We start from the raw sequence: 19,473 nt of genomic DNA on the forward strand, positions 1-19,473 counted from the left end.
GTCGATGGAGGAAACGCTTGTAATTAGTGCCATTTATAGAGATAGAAAAAGGCTCTGTGAATATGCTCAAAGTGCATTCATTAACATTTACTCAGTGTTATTTCATGTCTGCTGAATGACAGATTGAATCCTCAGTTTGATGTACAGTAAGTTTTCTGACACAGGAAAGCAGCTGAATGACTTTACGTACAGGCCGTGAGAATGAGTGGGGGCATGAAAGTGAAAGCATTTAACAGCATCAACCATTCTCTGGTGAAGGTGGAATGCATCGCCTCCTCTTTACAGAGCAGGGTAAAGAGAGGTCCACAGCACCTGGTACCATCAAATCCCCTGTCAGACCTCTATGTTTTCTTCAACTGAAATCTTAATTTAGCCATTTTCAGACTGTGTTTTATTTAGTAGGGTTTTTTTGTATTTAGACATTTCTGTTTTAATTACAATAATCTATTTATTTTCTGTGTGAATATATCTAAAGGTAATCTGCTACACAAGCACACGTTGAGAAACTGCAGACATCATACTCTAAGTCATTCAAATATTCATTTATTTGTTTTTATTTTATTTTATTTTTTTACCGTATCCCCAGTCTATGCCTCTCACTCCAACACAGCTACCCAGTGTATGATTTCACTGATTTAGGACTCGATGTGATGTTCATGGCAAATTATGTCACTCTGGTGACAGGGAAAAAGAATATTCTACTAAAAATTCAGACGTGGTTTGTATCTGTTCAGACAGCATTATCTGTTCATATCTGAATAATGTATTTGTATTCAGTTGCATAATGCACAGGTTTTTCCACAAGGAAATCTAAATACAAACACTGCATGCATGTTCAAGCACACAAGTAAAGCCACAGCAATCTATACACGTGCACACATTTGTAGATTAACAGTGTTTGTGGAGGATTTGAAGGATGACCTTTCTGTATGCATACATACACACACACTGTACATGCAAGCTGTAGTATATAAGTTCAGACAGTATTTACCATTTTCTTTCTTTCCTCTTTTTTTTTTTAGTAAAAACACATTCCTCAAAGAATCTGTTAAAAAACATTGGTCCTGAAAATGAAAATGAAAAAAAAAAAAAAAAGGAATTGCAAATGACTTCTTCCACAAAAAGGTCAAATGTTAGGAAATCACAGCTTTGAACAAGGACTCATTTACAGTGACTGACAGATTCCAAACTTCTGAGAAACACAGTAAATATGGTTTCTTGCCTTAAATTTGATTTAAATTTGTGCAGTCTATGGCGCTGCTGAGCTGCCCTGTCAGTGAACTGAGCCCTCTGGTAGCACTTTGTTTTAACCGTTCCTATTTGATGTTTTAACAGTTAATTAATGAGAGTCTCAACATTAGGCTAATGTTAGTATTCGGGGTTGTTATGGGAGTTTCATTTACAACTGGTATCATCCAGCACTGTGACCTCAAAGCTCTGTAAATGTACACAAAATAGTCGACTGCCTTTGTTTTTTTTGTTTTTTTTTCCTTTGAGTAAAACGCTGACCAAAACCTTTAACTATCTTTAACCTCAAATCTGGGAGACAATTTCTATTATTTAAGAAAGAAAACTGTAAAACAGAATCCTCCTTTTCTGCAGAATTCTGTTTAAAATGTGTGTGTTTTTTTAGGGCATGTGCAGACATAAAGTCACTTGACAAAATCCTATCGCTTCATCTTTCGCTTTAAATTCTTAAAAAAAAATGTAATATATAAATTAGTATGATATTTAAAGACTTTGCCCCTTTGACAAAAGTCAAAATCAGAGAAAACACAGACAGAATCATTGTTTTCATGTAGGAAATTCATAACTTAAGACACCTCCAAATTTAAAGCACTTGCATTGTTGATCAGCCTCAACAATATGACTAAAAAAAAAAAAAGACACAATACACCACTCGCATAATACTTGAAACTGGCATCTGAGATGTCATTTACATATATTAGCATATAAAGTAATTGGCACAGATGCCAAGGAAGCAGCCGCAAACAGATTAATTGTCATCGAGCAGTCGTGGTGACATAGTTAAAAATGAGCTCCTTTTAAGGCACCAATTATCAGAGAATTTCCAAAGTAACCTTTTTTCATCAGCGATTCCCTTCCCCACTGTTGTCGCCTCACACACGCACACACACAGTAGAAGACAGACAAGTAATATGCATAGTATCAGCATCCTAAATGTATAAATATTGTAAATAGCTGTCTGTCGTCTTTCAAGTTGTGGCTTTGAAATCAGGCCACGCTGCATCCCGCTCTGAAAACGAGCACATGTGCCTTTGTTTAGCTCGAGACGAGAACAAACGGCAAATTCTCACACACACTCATTGTGCGAATACGTAATGAATTTTCACAGATAGAAATAAGAATGCCTCTGCTGGGGCTTCCATATGCTGTTTCCTTCTTTTCTTCCTTTTTTTTTTTTCTGAGCACATTTTAATGCTTTCTGAGCCCTGGTTTAGGCACAGGTATTGTTATGCTCTGTGCATGTGTGTGTATGCATTTGCGTGTCCCGGTGGGGAATGCACACTTGGAAACCAAATCTGGGACTATTTTTTTTTTTGAGGGTTAAGACTTGGTTTTAGGGTTGAGGTTCAGGTTACAATTGGGTTTAGGGTTAGGGTAAGGATTAAGGTTAGGCATTTAGTTGTGATGGTTAAGGTTTGTTTAAGGGGCCAGGGAGTGCATTATGTCAATGAGTGTGTGTGTGAATATTAAAACCGATCTGCCTCTGAACCTGTGCATGTGTATATTTGACAAAGCATCATCTTCTTCCTCATCTATCACTTTATCTCTTCTCTGGTTAAGATTCGACTCAACATTTACCATAGTGAAATACACTTCCTAAGTAGTCTGACCTTGTTGACCTTTCAGTGTGTGTTTCAGTGTAATGGTCAGTCCTGAGCCCAGCGAACAGATCAGTGCCCCGCCTCTCTCTTCCCTTCTAATAATAATTGGAAAGCGGCTCCATTTGTAAGCTTGTCTTTGGGAATGCTGAGCTAACAAATGAGCTAGTTAAGCCACCTGCACTTCGGAGAGCTTTAAACGCTCGTTCCCAGCAGCCGCCGTGCAGCCATCTTAACTAATGTTGAGACGGCAGAGAGAGAGAGAGAGAGAGAGAGAGAGAGAGAGAGAGAGAAAGAGAGGGAGGCTGCGGTGATCCCACATGGAAACATGAAGCGTGAAGGAGGAGGCAGACTTCTCAAATCAGAACATCCCAAATGTGTTGTTGCTGTTGAAATTAGGGTTCGATATCGACCACAGCAGCAGAAAATAAGGCCCGGCATACCTGACATGCTATGTGTATTCTGCTGATTTAAATTTTCTAACAAGCTGAACTAAAAATGAATTCAACTAGAACAGGTTTTGATTTGATTTGCCACCGTAAAGACATAATCTATGACAGAGATACTGAAACGTATGAAAGTCTCAGTACTTACTGCTCTTCTACAGCTGTGATCTTATTGTGTTTACCTCTTTCTCTGTGCCATAGAGATCCATTGTTTCCAAAAACTATTAAAAACTCATCAGTGAGCCACACTGTTACACTGGGTGACATGTTACACCATCCTGCTGCCCCAAAGATTCACTAGAGCACCAAATAATCCACCACTGAAGATACTTCCCAACAAATGCACTATTTCCTCTTGTTTGAGTAATACATGATAAAAACTCCAGTGACCAGCAGGAAATTTACTCAGCCTTTAAAAAAACACACACACTCACACACACACACACAAAAAAAAACTATGTAAGAGGAGAATATATAAAGTATTAGTGAGGTTGTCAGTAATGTTGTAACACAGGCATGTACTGTTTTATGGTCCTGACACACAGAGATGCAGATCTTCTATCTATTCAATCACTGATAGACCTCAGCTTTATATGATCCGAAAATTATAGATTAGATCTTTAATGCCAGTTTGAAAAAACTATGATTTATTTATTTATTTTTTTTTAATTTCCTGGGCAGCAAAGTGGTCACACTTTTAGACAACATTTTTAGCACTTCAGTATTGGCCTTCAAAGATATCTATCAGACCTGGTTGGATTATAATAGAAAACACACACATATACAAACACACACACACACATACCAACCAGTCAGATGGAGGCCTTGACACACGTTAGAATTTGGACATGGCAGAAAATGGAGGAGAATGTGAAGAAAGAAGTAATTGTGTGGTGACAAAAAAAGAGTTCCCATGGCACCGAGTCAGGAAAGAGTTTGGATTTTCAACACTGATGGGAGGTGTGTGTGTGTGTGTGTGTATGTGTGTGTGTGTGATTCTGTACTGCTGTTGCAGAGGCAGACACTGAAATTGTTCAAACTTACAGTGTGTTTTTGTGCATGCACGCTCCAGGACCTTTGCATTTCTACACAAATGTGATTTATATGTACATATGTGTGCATTCGCTCTCTCTGTGTGTGTGTGTGTGTGTGTGTGTGTGTGTGCTCCCATGTGTGTTTATATTTCTTAATGACTTTCTAATTCAGGGCCAGCAGGAACCTGCCTTTATCTCTATTAGTTTAGTAGCCTGGCAAACAAAGAGAGTCTGTGGCTGTGGCACCGAGCCAGAGGAAGACTCAGCCGTAAAAGCACTTGTCCATCTGCGTCTCCTCCTCCTCCTCCTCCTCCTCCTTCTTCTCCCCCACTCTTATTCCTCCTCTCTGGGTGTGAAACGCTCTCCTCCTCTCTGTCTTGTTTCCAGGCTCAGGAGTCCGCTTACTCAATCTAGAGGTATTGATTGTTCCAGTCACTGATCAAGTGCAAAAAAAATATGTAGTGTGGATTGGGGGAAGGAGTGTGTGTGTGTTTGTGAAATCAGTAAATTAGTTTTGCTTTGCTGAAAGCCTGGCACCTCTGTTCCATGTATTTTATTAAGGCATGACATTCCCATGAGATGTGTGGTGATTTTACACATCAAAATGTACAAGAAGGAATCAAATACAAAAATGTTATTGATAGCAAATCAAAAAAATGGGCAAAAATAAGAGCGGATGGAACCTCCTGCACATAAGTGTGAAATGCATATAGCTCAAAACACTGAGACTGTAAGACTGTAGGCCAAATGAGTTCTGTAGCATTCAGTAATAAGACTCAGTTGTCCTTTGTAAACACAAAAAGTATACGATTTTTTTTTTTTTTTTTAAGAAAAATATCCATAGCGATATTGGGCCCTCAACAGTACCATAATATTTAGATGCCTCTGGGCCGCCTGAATGGTTCAATCTAACCCCAGTGGTGCCCTGTTGATATGGCTACACTTAAGTATATATTTTTTTCGTTTTATGTAAGTGTGAAACTTACTTCTTGACCTTTGATAATATTTTATTTTGAAAAAATGCTTTTTGGCTGTAGTAATTACTGACAACCCTCTTTCCTCTGATTTACTCGGCTCCAGTTTCCACTGAGGTGCTGCTGCAGTAACACAGGAATACTGAACAGCAGCTCCTAATTTTTCCCTCTTGGACTCTGTTATGAAAACAGGGCCTTTAATCGCTGAAATTCCTCAGTAAGACCTGCCAGAGAACATATGTACATGCTGAGGTTATATAAGACTCGTAAAACAAAGTTACCTCATAACTGAACTGTAAGCAGTGCAGTATGTGCTGTTTTGGCCCAAAACATGACTGAACAGAATTATAAAGGAATCTAGTCAATGAGGTTGAATTAATTAATCCTCAATGACTCATCAATTTGATAAAGTTTAAAATTAAATTTGTTTATTTAATACATGTTATGCAGTAGCCTAGAGAGTAAAAAATATTAATGAAAATAAAAAGGTGGTGTCTGGCTGGACCTCTGCTCTAGGAAGAGGTGAAGTCTCTAATTTACACTGACATATGCATATCTGAATTTCAAACATATGTACACATTAGTTAAGGGGTGATTTTACTTGATTGTCATTATTCCAAATAGACCCATGTTTGGCCCAGCACACACACCGTCTGTTTGCTGGTGCGTCACCCAGTGCACAGTGTGGCTCACTGGTGTGTTTTTAATAGTTTTGGACAATCACAACAACACTGGAGATCTATGTAGCAGAGAGGAATGAGATATCTCAGAGTTTGATTCAAACACAATTCTTGTCAGTGGGAGGCATTCACTGTTGTTTTTGTCTCTTCACTAAATGTGTTGACAGCAAGAAATGAGACTAACAACATCAGGCATATACACCAATCAGCCATAACATAATGACCACTGGTGGATGAAGTGAATAACATCGACCATCTCGTTATAACACAATGTTCTGCTGGGGAACCTTTAGTCCTGACATTTATTTGGATGTTACTTTGTCACTTACCACCTGCCTAAATATCAGCACAAACCAAGCACACACCCCTCCAATGGCAACAACACTCCCCAATGTCAGGGGCCTCCCCCAGCAGGAAAATGCTCCCACCACACCACAAAAACTGCTCAGAAATGTCTCCAGGACCTGGCCTCCAGGTCAACACCTTGGGCTCTTTGTCATGTTAGTTGTGGTGTGGTGGGAACATTATCCTGCTGGGGGAGGCCCCTGACATTGGGGAGTGTTGTTGCCATTGGAAGTAGTGTGTGCTTGGTTTGTGCTGATATTTAGGTGGGTGGTACATGACAAAGTAACATCCAAATGAATGTCAGGACCAAAGGTTCCTCAGCAGAACATTGTGTTATAACGAGATAATTGATTGATTGTTATTCACTTTATCCACCAGTGGTCATTATGTTATGGCTGATCGGTGTATATGATGAGACATAGATGATCATGTCACAAACCAACATAACCTCTGACCTTTCATGCTTCACATAGGACAGATATGTTTCCTTTAGTTAAAGTATCCTTAGGTTCCTCTCACAGGGGGGAGGCAGCTTGTTTCTTTGCATTCACCTTGTCAGCCTCATTAAATGCCACATGCTCCTCACTGCTTCAACAGCCTCTTGCTGTATGTTGACTTTGTGGCTGTTTGTTAAAATATTCTCATGTAACGGTGCAGACAGGCTGGGGGCATTCTGACATGTAACACTGTGCCCTGCTTTATGGAAAGATGGGGGAATAGACGCTCTCACCACTGCATGGACCTCTACATGTAAGTCCAAAAAGTCCACAATCTTTGTAGGCTGGCTGGATTCTCTTCTTGTCTCTGCTTCCATTCTCTTTCTTCTCTCATTGTCCATTTGAACAGTGAGTGAGGTGTGTCCCCCCCTACCTCCCCTCAGTAGAGATATTCAGAAGTTATGGGAGGAAGTGGTGACAGATCTGCTTTTATCAGGTGCACTGACGCCATGTGACTCCAGCTATAACTGTATTGTTAGTATATGTATGAGTGTGTGTGTGTGTGTGTACATGTATGAATTGTCTTGTAAAGGCAGAAAATGTTCACACACATCACACAAATTCACCTCCCTTTGAACACACAGGCCCCCCAGGTTATTCAGTGTTAAGGTTACAGTAAGAAATGTGTAAAATGGTAAATGAACCATGTCATCAGAACAAAAATCTTTTACATTCAGAAAAAAAAAAAACTTTTAAAGTTTATTGCTTTGTTTAAAAAGGTGAGACATGAAAACAACCGCTTTATAATGTGATATAGTCATTAAGTCTAGTTCTAATATCAAAGTGTGCAATGTAGCTGCTGTTTATAATGACATTACATTTTTAAAGCAGCAAACTGGTGATGAAAATGTCTATGCATCCAGCAGGTGGTTAAAAAGCTAATAGAGGCTGTTATAAAGGTGGATGAAAGAATTTTCAACATAGCATCTTTAGTCAGACCACATCACATTTAGGGGCACACGTGTGTACAGTAAAAATCACTGTGAAACTATGTAACGTGCTGATCAACAGCTACTGTGGCCATAAGTGACAATTAAAACAGTAAATGTTGATACACAGAGTAAGATTAGCACAAGTAGAGAAGAGTCATGATATGATAAAGTTTGTTTTCAGCTAACATTAGCCACCAGCTACTGGTCACACCAGACCAGGTAAAGTTGTATCAGCAGAGAATTTGATGGTACTGAATTAAGAATTATACATTTACAGCCACAAAAAAACTGGACAGTGCCACACACTGTGAACACAACATCATCAAACAGACAAAGAACTATTTTTAGAGTCATGCTGGTCAGACTTTCCTAAATGCTCCACTCTGTTCACTGTGAAACAACGCTCATGAAAGCAGAGACAGAGAACCAGAACAGCAAGGTCAGGTCCTGAGATGATAGAAAAGGTGCAACAAAGCCCTGCAGAGCTGAGAAGGACGACAGAGTTGGATGATTTTCTGTGGGTTTGTCACGACTGACAGGTTACACTTTACATACAGTCACTATAGGTGTAAAAACATGAATTAGTGTAGATTGGACTCGCTAACAGTGAACAGTCTTTCAAAAGTTACATAGTTTTGCCACTAGCACTGCCATGATCTCTGACCCCCCCCACCACCAATAATCCAGACAGAATATAGACTGTATACACACGCGCACACACACACACACACACACTCTTCCACCAGCAGAAGGTTGCTTTGCTGTTCTCCACATCCAGCCCCCCCCCCACATCCTCCTCCTCCTCTACTACCTCACCTACCCCCGGTGTTGGCAAAGGCATCTGGGTGTGTGTGTGCATGCGTGTGTGTGTGTGTCAGGCAGGCTGCTGCGTGGTGAGCATGCCCTCTGTCATTCATGCAGAGCAGCCCTGTCCAACTGTCACTTCCTGACAGGCCGATAATCAATCTCTTTATTAACTGCTCTGCTGCAGACCACCGCCACTGAGGGGAGGAGGCAGGGGAGGGGGAGGTGAAGAGTGAGGAGGGAGGGGAGAGGGGGAGGTGAAGAGAAGGGAGGGAGGAAGGGGACAAGAGAGGAGCAGGACTCGTGCTGCAGCTTGGAAGGAAACTGATCACATTTTTAAGACAGTTAGAGTGGTTTAAAAGGCTCTTATTTTGAAAGGCTATGTCACACTTAATGATACAAAAAATCTTTGAAAGAAAACTTACTGTTATCAAGGAAAGTGAAATATTCTTACCTTAGAAAGTTGTTATGGCAAATATGTTTGCTAACAGTAACCTTTCACACATCCACAAACATCATCTTTTTATGTGGTGTGTGCACCAGGTCAATGTGAGTCCAACATTCACTCTGTTGGCTCTGGTTGTTTTGGTCTCTGCAGAGAAATATCTGACTTTTTAGCTGCTATAGAGAATGTTCTAGTGTCTTGATGCTGGACAGGTAGAGCACAGCTTCTCTGTGACCAGACTGAATTGTCATTTCATCATTCAGTCTGATATTGTGTTCACGTTAGCCTGTTTCTGCTCGGTATGAGGAAAGTGATTTGTTCCACTGAGATCATTTGCAGTCCTACTTGTTGCTGATAGGAGAACATTTTTCTCAATATTCAAAGAAGTACGCTAATTTAAGAGTTATGAAGACTTGAAGTGGTACAACAACCTATACAGCTACACTGACTTCATCCACAGTTGTTGCTGTTGTTGTGGCCTTATTTCTGGCTGTTGAACGTGAATTTGATGTCCACATTCTTAATCCAGCTGTCAAAGCTCTGACTGGCGTCAACATGTTGGGCTAAACCGACCAAAAGGTCCACAGACGTGCAGAGCCGGGTGATGATTCCCTGTGGATTTGTCACTAAAGATGAGCCCTTTCACCCTAAACAATCATTTGATCCATTGCTGATGTAGACAATATTTACTGGTGCAGCTTTACAGAGAAATATACGTCAGCGTGTTTGATTCAACAATGGTAACACTTGTTTATCACACCGCAGGTCCACTCAGGCTTCTTTCCTTTTGATAAGCCAACACATGGATCTTTTTCAAATGTGCTCACTTTGCCGACATAATCTATTTCCATGTGTTTAAAAAGACAAAGCATGAAAGAGGAGTTAGAGAGCGTGTCTCAAACTGCCGTCCAGACCTGCTGCTGCTGTTGGTTTTTGGGACGCTGGGCTTTCCTGACAGCATCACACCCGTCGTCACAGCGATAATTTATGAGGCGGGAAAGTGTATCAGTGATTCTGGTGGCCAGCAGCCAGCCAGGAGTCAGAACACTGCCTGTCTGCTGCTCTTTCCTTTTCTTCTCCATCCTTTGATTTGTTTCTTTTTTCCAGTTTCCTCAGAGTCACTTTTCCAATGAAATGAGCAGACAGGAGGCTGAGGGAAACAGAGTGCAATAAAAATATATTACAACATTTAATCACAGAAGGAATTCCTGGAGTGAATAAGCATCACTGATGGATGAGATCTAAGGTGTGAGAAAATCAGTGGGGAGATTTTTCACCCTGGTAACAGCTGCGCCAAAGGACGTCAGTGTGTCCGACCACCCAACGCTTTCGTCCAGAGCAGGCAACTTTGTTTCTGATCATCTTTTTATGTCTGACACGTCTCAGGAAGACTTCAGGAGTCCATCATTACCAAAATCTGATGCGGTGACTGTCTCGCAAGGAAAAACTAAAGTGTAGTCTGATACTGTTGTTACCATTGCAACACTCTACATCAGTTACAGATGTCAAATACATGAGTGGCTGCTCTGCAGGTTTCTTGGCATGATGCTAATCCTGAATGTTTGTTGAAGACTTTAATGGTTGTATTCTTGTGTGTGATCAACAGGATGAGTTTCTGATGGAGACTCAGACAAGGCTTCAGTCAGAGATCACCCAGTGTTGCCTCACCAATGCCAGGCTCTCTGGCCTCGCCGTGGATACCTCTGAGATGTTATCTGCTGCAGGCGACAGACCGGCTGATAGCGTGACTACAGCCTGAGATCGTACACACACAGATGCTCACACGGCACACAGAGGAGGGAAAATGGCAAACTTTGTACAGATCACCTCAGAAACCACTCATGGGTTCAGACACACAGGCGGCATGTCCCAGTGTCCCCAACCCAAACAGCTGACTAGCAGATATATGTGAATAATAATTCTTTTGCAAATAATGATAACCATAAAACTCCAAATCCGGGTAATAAAGGCGGAGTAGAGCTCCCTAATGAAACGCAAGCCTCCCTGCTGCTTCACACCTAATGTTCCCGCCATGCCGCTCGCCACTTTCCATAAAGCAATTTTGCAAGCCCTCTTCAAACATGAATCACCTAGAAATGAAGAACCCCCCAACCCCCACCCCAACCCCACACCATCCCCACCCCTTCCTACAACACTCATACCAGAGCTCTGTGTGTGTGTGTGTGTGTGTGTGTGTGTGTGTGTGTGTGTGTGTGATGTAGCATCAACTGGGCTAAGTTTCATCTGCATTAATCAGCTGAGAAGCACAAACAGACGTTCATCAGCGATACGATGTGAAACAACGGAGTAAAGTGCACAGAGCTGCAGTGAACAGAGGGGTGGAGGTGTCATGGTTGTACAAACTCGTTCAAAAGCAGAAAAACTGACCTACACACACACACACAGTGTACTTTTATGAACAGTAAAAATGTTGTCAGTTATTTTCTGTGTTTTTCAGTGGTTAACATTCTCTATCTGGTAAAAGAAGACTCAGAAAAGTCTATTTTTGATTTTCCTCACAACAACCCCACTAAACGGTGTTATGCTGCTATGAAGAAGACTACTGATTGTATATGCATATGTAACATATATTTTATAGCACTCCAAATGGCTTCAGGTTTTAAGCTTAATTACATTCCCCCAAAACACATTTTTGAATAGTACCTGGTTTGAAACAACGTGGGCATGTTTAAGTTTTAATAAGGTGACGTCTGTGGTGGTGTGAATATTGTAAAAATGTATTTAGCTTTGGCTGAGGTGTAAAAGTTGGCATGTCAATAACAAAGTTGGTGTGTCAATACAAAGAATATATGTTAGTCTTTTTTATTTTTAGATAAATGATGATTTTCCTCCAGCAGTGTAAAGGCAGTGTCTGCGTTTATGTTTCACCAGAAAGACAGAAAACTAAAGTTGACTCTCTATGGACTGTGGAAACATAGTCAGGTATATCCATGTTAGGCAGGCAGTAGCAATGAAAAAAAAAAAAAGTTGAAAAGTTAAATGTCAAGTGTATTGTTAGTAAATTGTTATATTATTATTTTTCTCATGATGTTATGATTGTTCTCTGGGAATAATGTAACTTTTTCTTGTAAAATTATTCTCTAATAAAATGATTTTTTTTCATAGGAAAAATGTACGTCTAATTACTTTTTCCTTGACGACTTTTTCCAGCCAGTGCTATGGCATAGCTATACTGGCAATAACTTGAGTGAGTCTGCAGTGACATGTACTGTAAGTTAGTTGTACCTGTACCTCTGTGGATCTAACTTTCTGCCATGGTCTGAAAGCTACAGGGCATCAAACTAAGTTGTGTGCAGTGAAAGCAGCCCTGCAGTATGTGCTGTGATCTGCTGTGAATATCAGTTTCATCAATCTCATGACTAACACATCCACAAACAGCCAGCACCACCTCCCCTCCACCAACACATCACCAGTGAAAGATCCAGTGATTGACAGATGAGATCAGACAAGTGGATTTAGCAGGGGAGATCTCTGCTTCCCTCGGTGGGATCTGAGATTCACACTCAGTGCACCCAGACATACAACCTCCCACCCACCCACACATGTACACTCATGCACACGGACTCACACACATACACTATCTTCCCAGATGACTCTCTGCTTTCCCCAAGCCAGAGTGGGAGGTGTGTATGATTTTATGTGTGTATGTGTGTGTGTGGAAGCAGACTGGCAGCAGCATGTGGCCACCAACAAGACTCGACCTCCTCAACCCCCCACCCCCAGCTTCACCTGATGTTTCAGGCTCCTTGTCTTCATCCTCTCAGCCTCCTTCATCATAACCCATGTGGGCATGGCGGCCTCCCAACCTCCTTCTTATCCAGCCAAAGTGGCCCCAGAACAGGTTTCAAGGCCAAACCTGAGTCCAATCATTGCTCCCAAGCCTTCCCCAGCCACCCCACCCCCCTTCTACCCTCCACTCCCCAACCCCACCCCCAAAGCCTGGGTGATCTGAACCAAATCCAGTCCTGATGGCAGAGGCAGAGGAGGCAGATGCCTGGGCAGTGGGAGTAGGGCAGCGTCCATGGAAGGACTGAGGCTACTTTGTCATAGTTAGGAAGGAGTGAGGGCAAGGCATGAATATCATCATGTACACACACACACACACACACAATGTAGAATAAAACAACCTGCACTTGAGAAAGAACTTCAACATTTGCTGATTTATTGTAAATAGCGCTTAATGAGATAAGTCATTTCTTGCTTTGTTTTTTAAGCTTCTATCCTTTTTGATTACATGACTGACAGCTATATTGCAGTCAGAGGTGTGTTCTGTGTATGTTACTCTGTGTACATTGAAATTACAACAAATGACATGGCTACAGAGGGAAATCACTGCATTAACTGAAGACTTCTTAGGTAAAAATATTAAGTTTCCATGGAGTATTTAGAAAATGTGAGTTTGTTGCATGCTTTTAGTGAGATGTGAAGAGAGGTCAACTAAAACAGTTCACTGTTACCTTGTGTGTTTTATGAAAATAAAACATTCCAAAATAAGATGTGTGGATCCGAATGGGAATCATTGTCAGCAAAAGGCTGATCAAACATAGAGTGGCAAAGATTAAAGTAGTGTATAGAAGAAACAACATGTATGCTATTCTTAGAGCCTGGATGGCCTAAAAGTCATGTTTTCTGGTAAAGGTGGTGTTTTGATATATCATACATGTATGATGTATTGATGGTGGCACATTCTCTAATGACTATGATTACTATGACACAGCAAATTTATTGGAAAAACCATTTTTTGATGACGATGATGAAAAAAAAGATTTGGCTTGAGGCCAAACTTACTTGCCGACCCCTGGGTCACATGTTAGCATGCTAGCATCCAGTAATTAGCCCTAAACACAAAGTAAAGCTGAGGCCGATGGGAATGTCATTACTTATCAAGATATTTGTTCATAAGGCAAAGTTCAGGACAAATTAAAATCTGACCTGATGATGGTGCTTAAAGTTGTTACCATTCATCCTGTGGAGAACATGTTCCCCCACATATGCAATGTTGTGCCAGTCCATCCAGTATTAGTTACTAGAATCCAAGAAAGAACAGAATGGATTTGGAGTAGAACCGACAAGTTGACAAAATAATCTATAGGATCAAGTTGAAGATGTAATGCTTCAGATTTTATTCAAAAATGTTTGCCTTAAAAACAGACTCCGCTGTTGAAGTATGCACACAGTATGTTGTCTCCTCTTTTGTCCCTCTGGGGGATGATAAGGTGAAGTTTTCCTGAGCAGTGATGTAAAGAGTGCTGGTTGTGATCACTCATCACAGTCTGACATTATGGCTGAGCAATTAGGCAGGACAGTTGTGTACTTTACTAATGAACAATGGTTGAACGAAGCCTCCCCCAATGCTCCCATCCATCACCTCCAAACATCCCCAACTTTTCCAAGCTCTCACACAAATACACACATTCGCACACACCGCTGGCTCCTTAAAACATGAGCATCCACCTCTCTCTCTCTCTCTCTCTCTCTCTCTCTCTCTCACACACACACACACACACACACGTATCCTGCTGTTGCTGGGCTGTTGGAGGTGTTTCCACCGGTTTGATGAGTTTCTGGCCGACGCTCTCAGCCTCCCTGCTGAATGTGTGGCTGCCTCTCCTCTTCTTCCTCCTCATCATCTTTCCCTCTTGTCAACACAATCCCTCCATCCATCCGTCCTGAGGCCCAGGCCCGGCGGGGGCCAATCCGCCCCTTGCAGCGTCCTCTGGGTGCTCTCTGCATCTCCTCTGGTCCCCCTGCCACTGCACACACAGACATTTGTCTTTGGACACCAGTGAGGACCTTTGATTTATTACATTAGTTCTGTAAAACTCACAGCTCAGTCCTTGGTTCTAGATTTATTAACAACTTTACACTTACTACTCACAAAATAACAACATAACCTAATCCCAAACCTTTTGTGAAGGTGACAACAATGCCATTCACTGAGTAATGCTAAGCTAATGTTACATGGACTGAAAACTCAGTCATCACCAAAGCTTTCCTATGGTTAATAATATTCTGCAGCAAAGACAATACTTGTGCATCTATGTGGCTTTGTTTAAATGCCTTAATTTATATGTAGCTGGCTAGTGGGAGCTCAAAGATGATCGAAGACCACAACTTTCATTTACACTCATGGTGCATTTTCAGTGTGGTTTCAGTAGAACTTTTCCACACTGAATTCCTGATGGAAAATTTCATGATACAATAGCTTTTCACCTGTCAGAGTGGAAGTCATCTTGAAACTCCAGGTTAACCTTCAGTCTAGACACAGGCATCGATCAGCCGAACACCCATCCCATCCTCACAGCCGAAAATTTAAAAGGCATTCTTCTTAAATATTGAGATCTACTTCTCGGAGCAATTACAGACGCAGTGTGAAGAATCTCTTTCATTCATGGAGAGAACACTGTAGAATAGTTGTTCTCTGAAAGGACTTTCAGAGTGCCTTGTTTTATGTAACATCAGGCAAACAAAAGAACATCAGTTGCAGACTCATAACAAGGTTAATTCAATCAGTCATACATTTAAATGTTCATCAGGTCTTCTTCGGTACAATGGCACTTTAATGTTAACTCTTAGTTGACTGTCAGCTGGCTCTCATCTGACTTCATAACTTAAACACAGAAAGTTACACAGGAATAATCAAATCATGCTGATTACTCAGTCTAACATGTTAATTTCCCACACACCATGTCTGTGTAGGTTCTCAGTCATCCAGATCATGGTAGTCTAAAGTGCTAGAGTCAAAGGCAACATGACATCTTTTAGGTTCTTCGAAGATGTTTCACCTCTCATCTGAAAGGCTTCCTCGGTTCTAAAAGATGATGGGGAGTCCCAGGTATTTAACCTTCCAATAATCCAATAGAGCACCTTTGGGATGTGGTGCAACGGGACATTCACATCAGGAATGTGCAGCCAACAAGTCTGCAGCAACTGCATGATGCTATCATGTTAATATGACCAAAATCTCTGAGGAATGTTTTCAGCACATTGTTTAATCTATGCCACAAAGAATAGAGGCAGTTCTGAAGGTAAAAGTGGGTCCAACCCAGTACTAGCAAGTTGTACCTAATAAAGTGTCTGATGAGTGTACAGCTCTGCTGGGTAATGCCTAGAAAATTTCAGGTTTGCTGTGTATGTGTGAAAGCAGCTATAGTTCATCTTTTGTCCTGATGATTCAACCAGGAGAGTTTTATGACCATCCAAAACTTGAAGGGAGAGAACTGCCAACTGTCTATTCAGGAATCCACCAGAACGTCTGGAGCTTCGGAGATCTATGACCACCAGCAATAACTCACCCCAGTTAACAGCACTGTTGTGACTGCCTTTCTATACCAGATGCATTTCAGCTGTGTTTTTCAGTCTGCTGTCTGATGCATGTCTGGCAGAAGAGATACACTTTAGTATCGATTAGTGAAAATGTTGACACTGACCACATAATCAAGAAAACTTTACACTTTACTGTGACCAGTAAATACTGTAAATTAGTAAGTAACCCCATTCATTGTGTATTTGAATGTGAATGTGGTAAAAAACAAAGACAACAATTTCATCATAACAATTTGCTTACTTAAAATATGCAATGTCTTGTACTTAACACTGAAATTTGGCCTGGGGATGGCATGACAGGAAACTTCACTTAGTTGATGGTTATATAATCTGATGGGAATGTCATTGGTTTTAACAGGTATTTGGTAATAAAGTATTGGACAGTTTTAACCTGATGATTTATTAATACTGTACTGTATATACATCATAGATAAATGTAGAGATGACTGACTGGTTGCTGCAGACATTCACCTTTGATAAAAGCCAAGAAGTTTCTGGTACTCATTAGTGGAGAAGAGGAAGCAGACTGCTCCTCTTCCTCTCTCAGCTTGGCCTGCTTGTTGGAATGACATATGCCCATTCATTAGGGGGGAAATGGGAGGGGTGGGGGTGGGGGGTTTGTGGCTGTGCCAACTTTTTCGAAACAGACGACCAGCGAGTTAAGGCTCCACGTATACTCCCAATGAAATCCAAATTTGGCTCATTCACAAAGGCTGTCGAACTGCCGCTGAATGTGTGAGCAAATGTCAGACTCCAGGTCTGTTAGTTTAACAATGAAGTTTAGAGGTCAGGAAGACAAGTGACAGAGATGGAGGAAGTGATACAGCTAGAAATATGATACTAATTTGTCATGTATGTGATTATGTGTTAAAAGTATTTAAGGGTATATTGCTGAATGTATGTGAAGGTGTGTTTATGTTCTTGCCAGACCCAGACTATGAGAGGCCCCAAAAGCCCCAGTTTGACAATGTGTACTCACCAAAATTAACACAAAGCTATTTTTATCAGACCTAATGTTACCAATTTAAAGTAGTCTGTAGACGTACTGGTGGTGTCAGAATTTGACTGTTAAATGTCAGAGTTACAGAGTTTACGTATAAATGCCAGGTAAATGTCTTTGTATTTCATAGTATACCAGAGTTTTGAATCTAGTGTCTGTGGTGACATTCCAGCACTGGTGCACCAATAGCAATGTGTTTTATGTCAACCAACAATGACTGGTTTGCTAGAGCTGAAGAGGGGAGCAACCGTAGAGATGGACATGGCTACAGCCACTAGGAGTATGGCGGAAGGTATGGTGGGAAAAAAACCTAGGAAGCATCCAAGCAAAGTTTCGGATGCTCCAGATAAAACAGAAACCAATGTAGGATTACTTTCTTTTAAAAAAAAGTGATCAAAGGTGAGGACAAACACGGATTACCACAGGTGTGGCTTTTCCCCAGTGGAGAGTGTTTGAAAGAAGAGAAGGGACATGCATGCAAGTATTCTAAAGACAACAGGGCAGGTTAGTTATTGTAGTTTGGCTGCTGATTGGACCACTCACCAGCATAGTCAGCAACTGAAGCTGCAGCAGTGGCTGTGACACACAGCTCACAGAGGCAGCTAAGATGCTTAAGGTAATAACTCAGTCAAATCCAAACATACAGACATGATATACATATTTTTAGATTCATTGTGACTTACACTTCCCGAGGATATCATTATCTCTGATGTCCATCCAGAATAAATGTTTGTTAATCCTCTTAGAAATCATAGAAAAAAGACCTTATGACTGCAGAACTTGCCTGGGAATCATCATGTTTTTAAGTTTTCTTTAGTATCTCAGTAATCCAGTGATAGTTGTCTGTACATCCATGGGTACACTGCACACACAAACTGCTAACTGCTAATTCAGCATAGTTTTAATCATACCAAAATGTACAAAAAAAACTCTGCATGGATGGATGTTTTGGCATTTTGGATTTTCTCCAGCTCTGTATTGTAGCAGTAGTCTGTTTTCAGGTAAAGGCTCTCAAACAACCATACATTCATTTTATCCTAATCACCATCCTTTTCCTCTCTTCAGGCGTCTGCCTGAAGAAAAGCAAAACACTGCTGCTGCTAACCTTGACACCTGCCATGGCTCTGTGCAGCCGTTTTGATAAATTTACATTAAAAGAGGTGAGGTGTCTGGCGGTGGAGTCTGCCTTCCACCGCCTTTAATCAATGAAAACGTTTTTGTGGGCCTCTGGAGAGCGAGTAGAACCGAAGATAAATATTGGCAGAAAAGAAAAATGTGTCGTCCTCCCCAATCGAGGGGGACATAATGATATTCAGAAGGAGACCCCCTGCTGAGACGCGAGGCAAACTGTTCCTTAGCAACAAAACACATTTTCCCTTTCCGAGTGCTCAGAACAAGGCTGGTGGCAGGGTGTTTGTGGGGTGGGGGGTATTGGGGGTGAATGGAGGGGTGGGCTGGGGGGGTGGGCTTTACCACTTAAACCAGCAGTTTGATGTCTGTCATTCAGTCTTGTCTATTTGGGTATGACATTGTAGTTTTAAGTCTGTCTGTAGGTGTATTTGTGTGTGTGTGTCTGTCATCCAGGTTGTGAATGTTTGTCAGTTCTGAATGTGTGAGCATGCATGTATCTGCTTGATTCGTATGTGTGTGTGTGTGTGTGTCATCCCTCCATGGATTAAGGAGTGTTAGGGAACAGTGACCAGCATCAGTGAAAGTGGATTCAGTCCAGATGCTGCTGCACACTAAGACATACATGGCTTATGGCAGCTGATGGCTTGTATTATTTAGGGATGGAGGAACATATCATCTGCCGAATGTTAAAGGTTCTAACTGCCATGTGATATCACATTATCTTTTCTTCATGTCAATAAACAACAATCAAAAAATGCTAAGTAATTACTGAGTTAAGGAGGTTAAGGAGTACAGCTCCTGGATTTAATAGAGCAATAAGAAAGGTTGAGTGAGTATATTTATATGTATATGTATTTTAAGCAGCCTTTTCTAAGAGTGCAAAGCAAAGAGACGGATATACTTGAAAAAGTAATGGAAATGCATGATGTGCTGTTTCATACTACCATGGGTGCCTGCATAGGTGGGTATTTTCATCTTTGTTTTTCCTTTCT

The 19,473-nt window shown here is 41.1% G+C and overlaps 1 protein-coding gene across 1 annotated transcript in view; it reads left to right on the forward strand.

The window, feature by feature from the left end:
- si:dkey-288a3.2 (protein phosphatase 1 regulatory subunit 37) overlaps positions 1-12,976 on the forward strand; it is a 66,901-nt gene extending 53,925 nt beyond the window's left edge. Inside the window, exons 11-12 of the mRNA XM_018697717.2 lie at positions 10,610-10,727; positions 12,789-12,976. Coding sequence (XP_018553233.2) covers positions 10,610-10,727; positions 12,789-12,976 — 306 coding nt within the window. The remainder of the gene's footprint in view (positions 1-10,609; positions 10,728-12,788) is intronic.
- Positions 12,977-19,473: the final 6,497 nt, after the last annotated feature.

Source organism: Lates calcarifer, linkage group LG19 (genome assembly GCF_001640805.2).
Source record: "Lates calcarifer isolate ASB-BC8 linkage group LG19, TLL_Latcal_v3, whole genome shotgun sequence".
Classification (NCBI taxonomy): domain Eukaryota; kingdom Metazoa; phylum Chordata; class Actinopteri; family Centropomidae; genus Lates; species Lates calcarifer.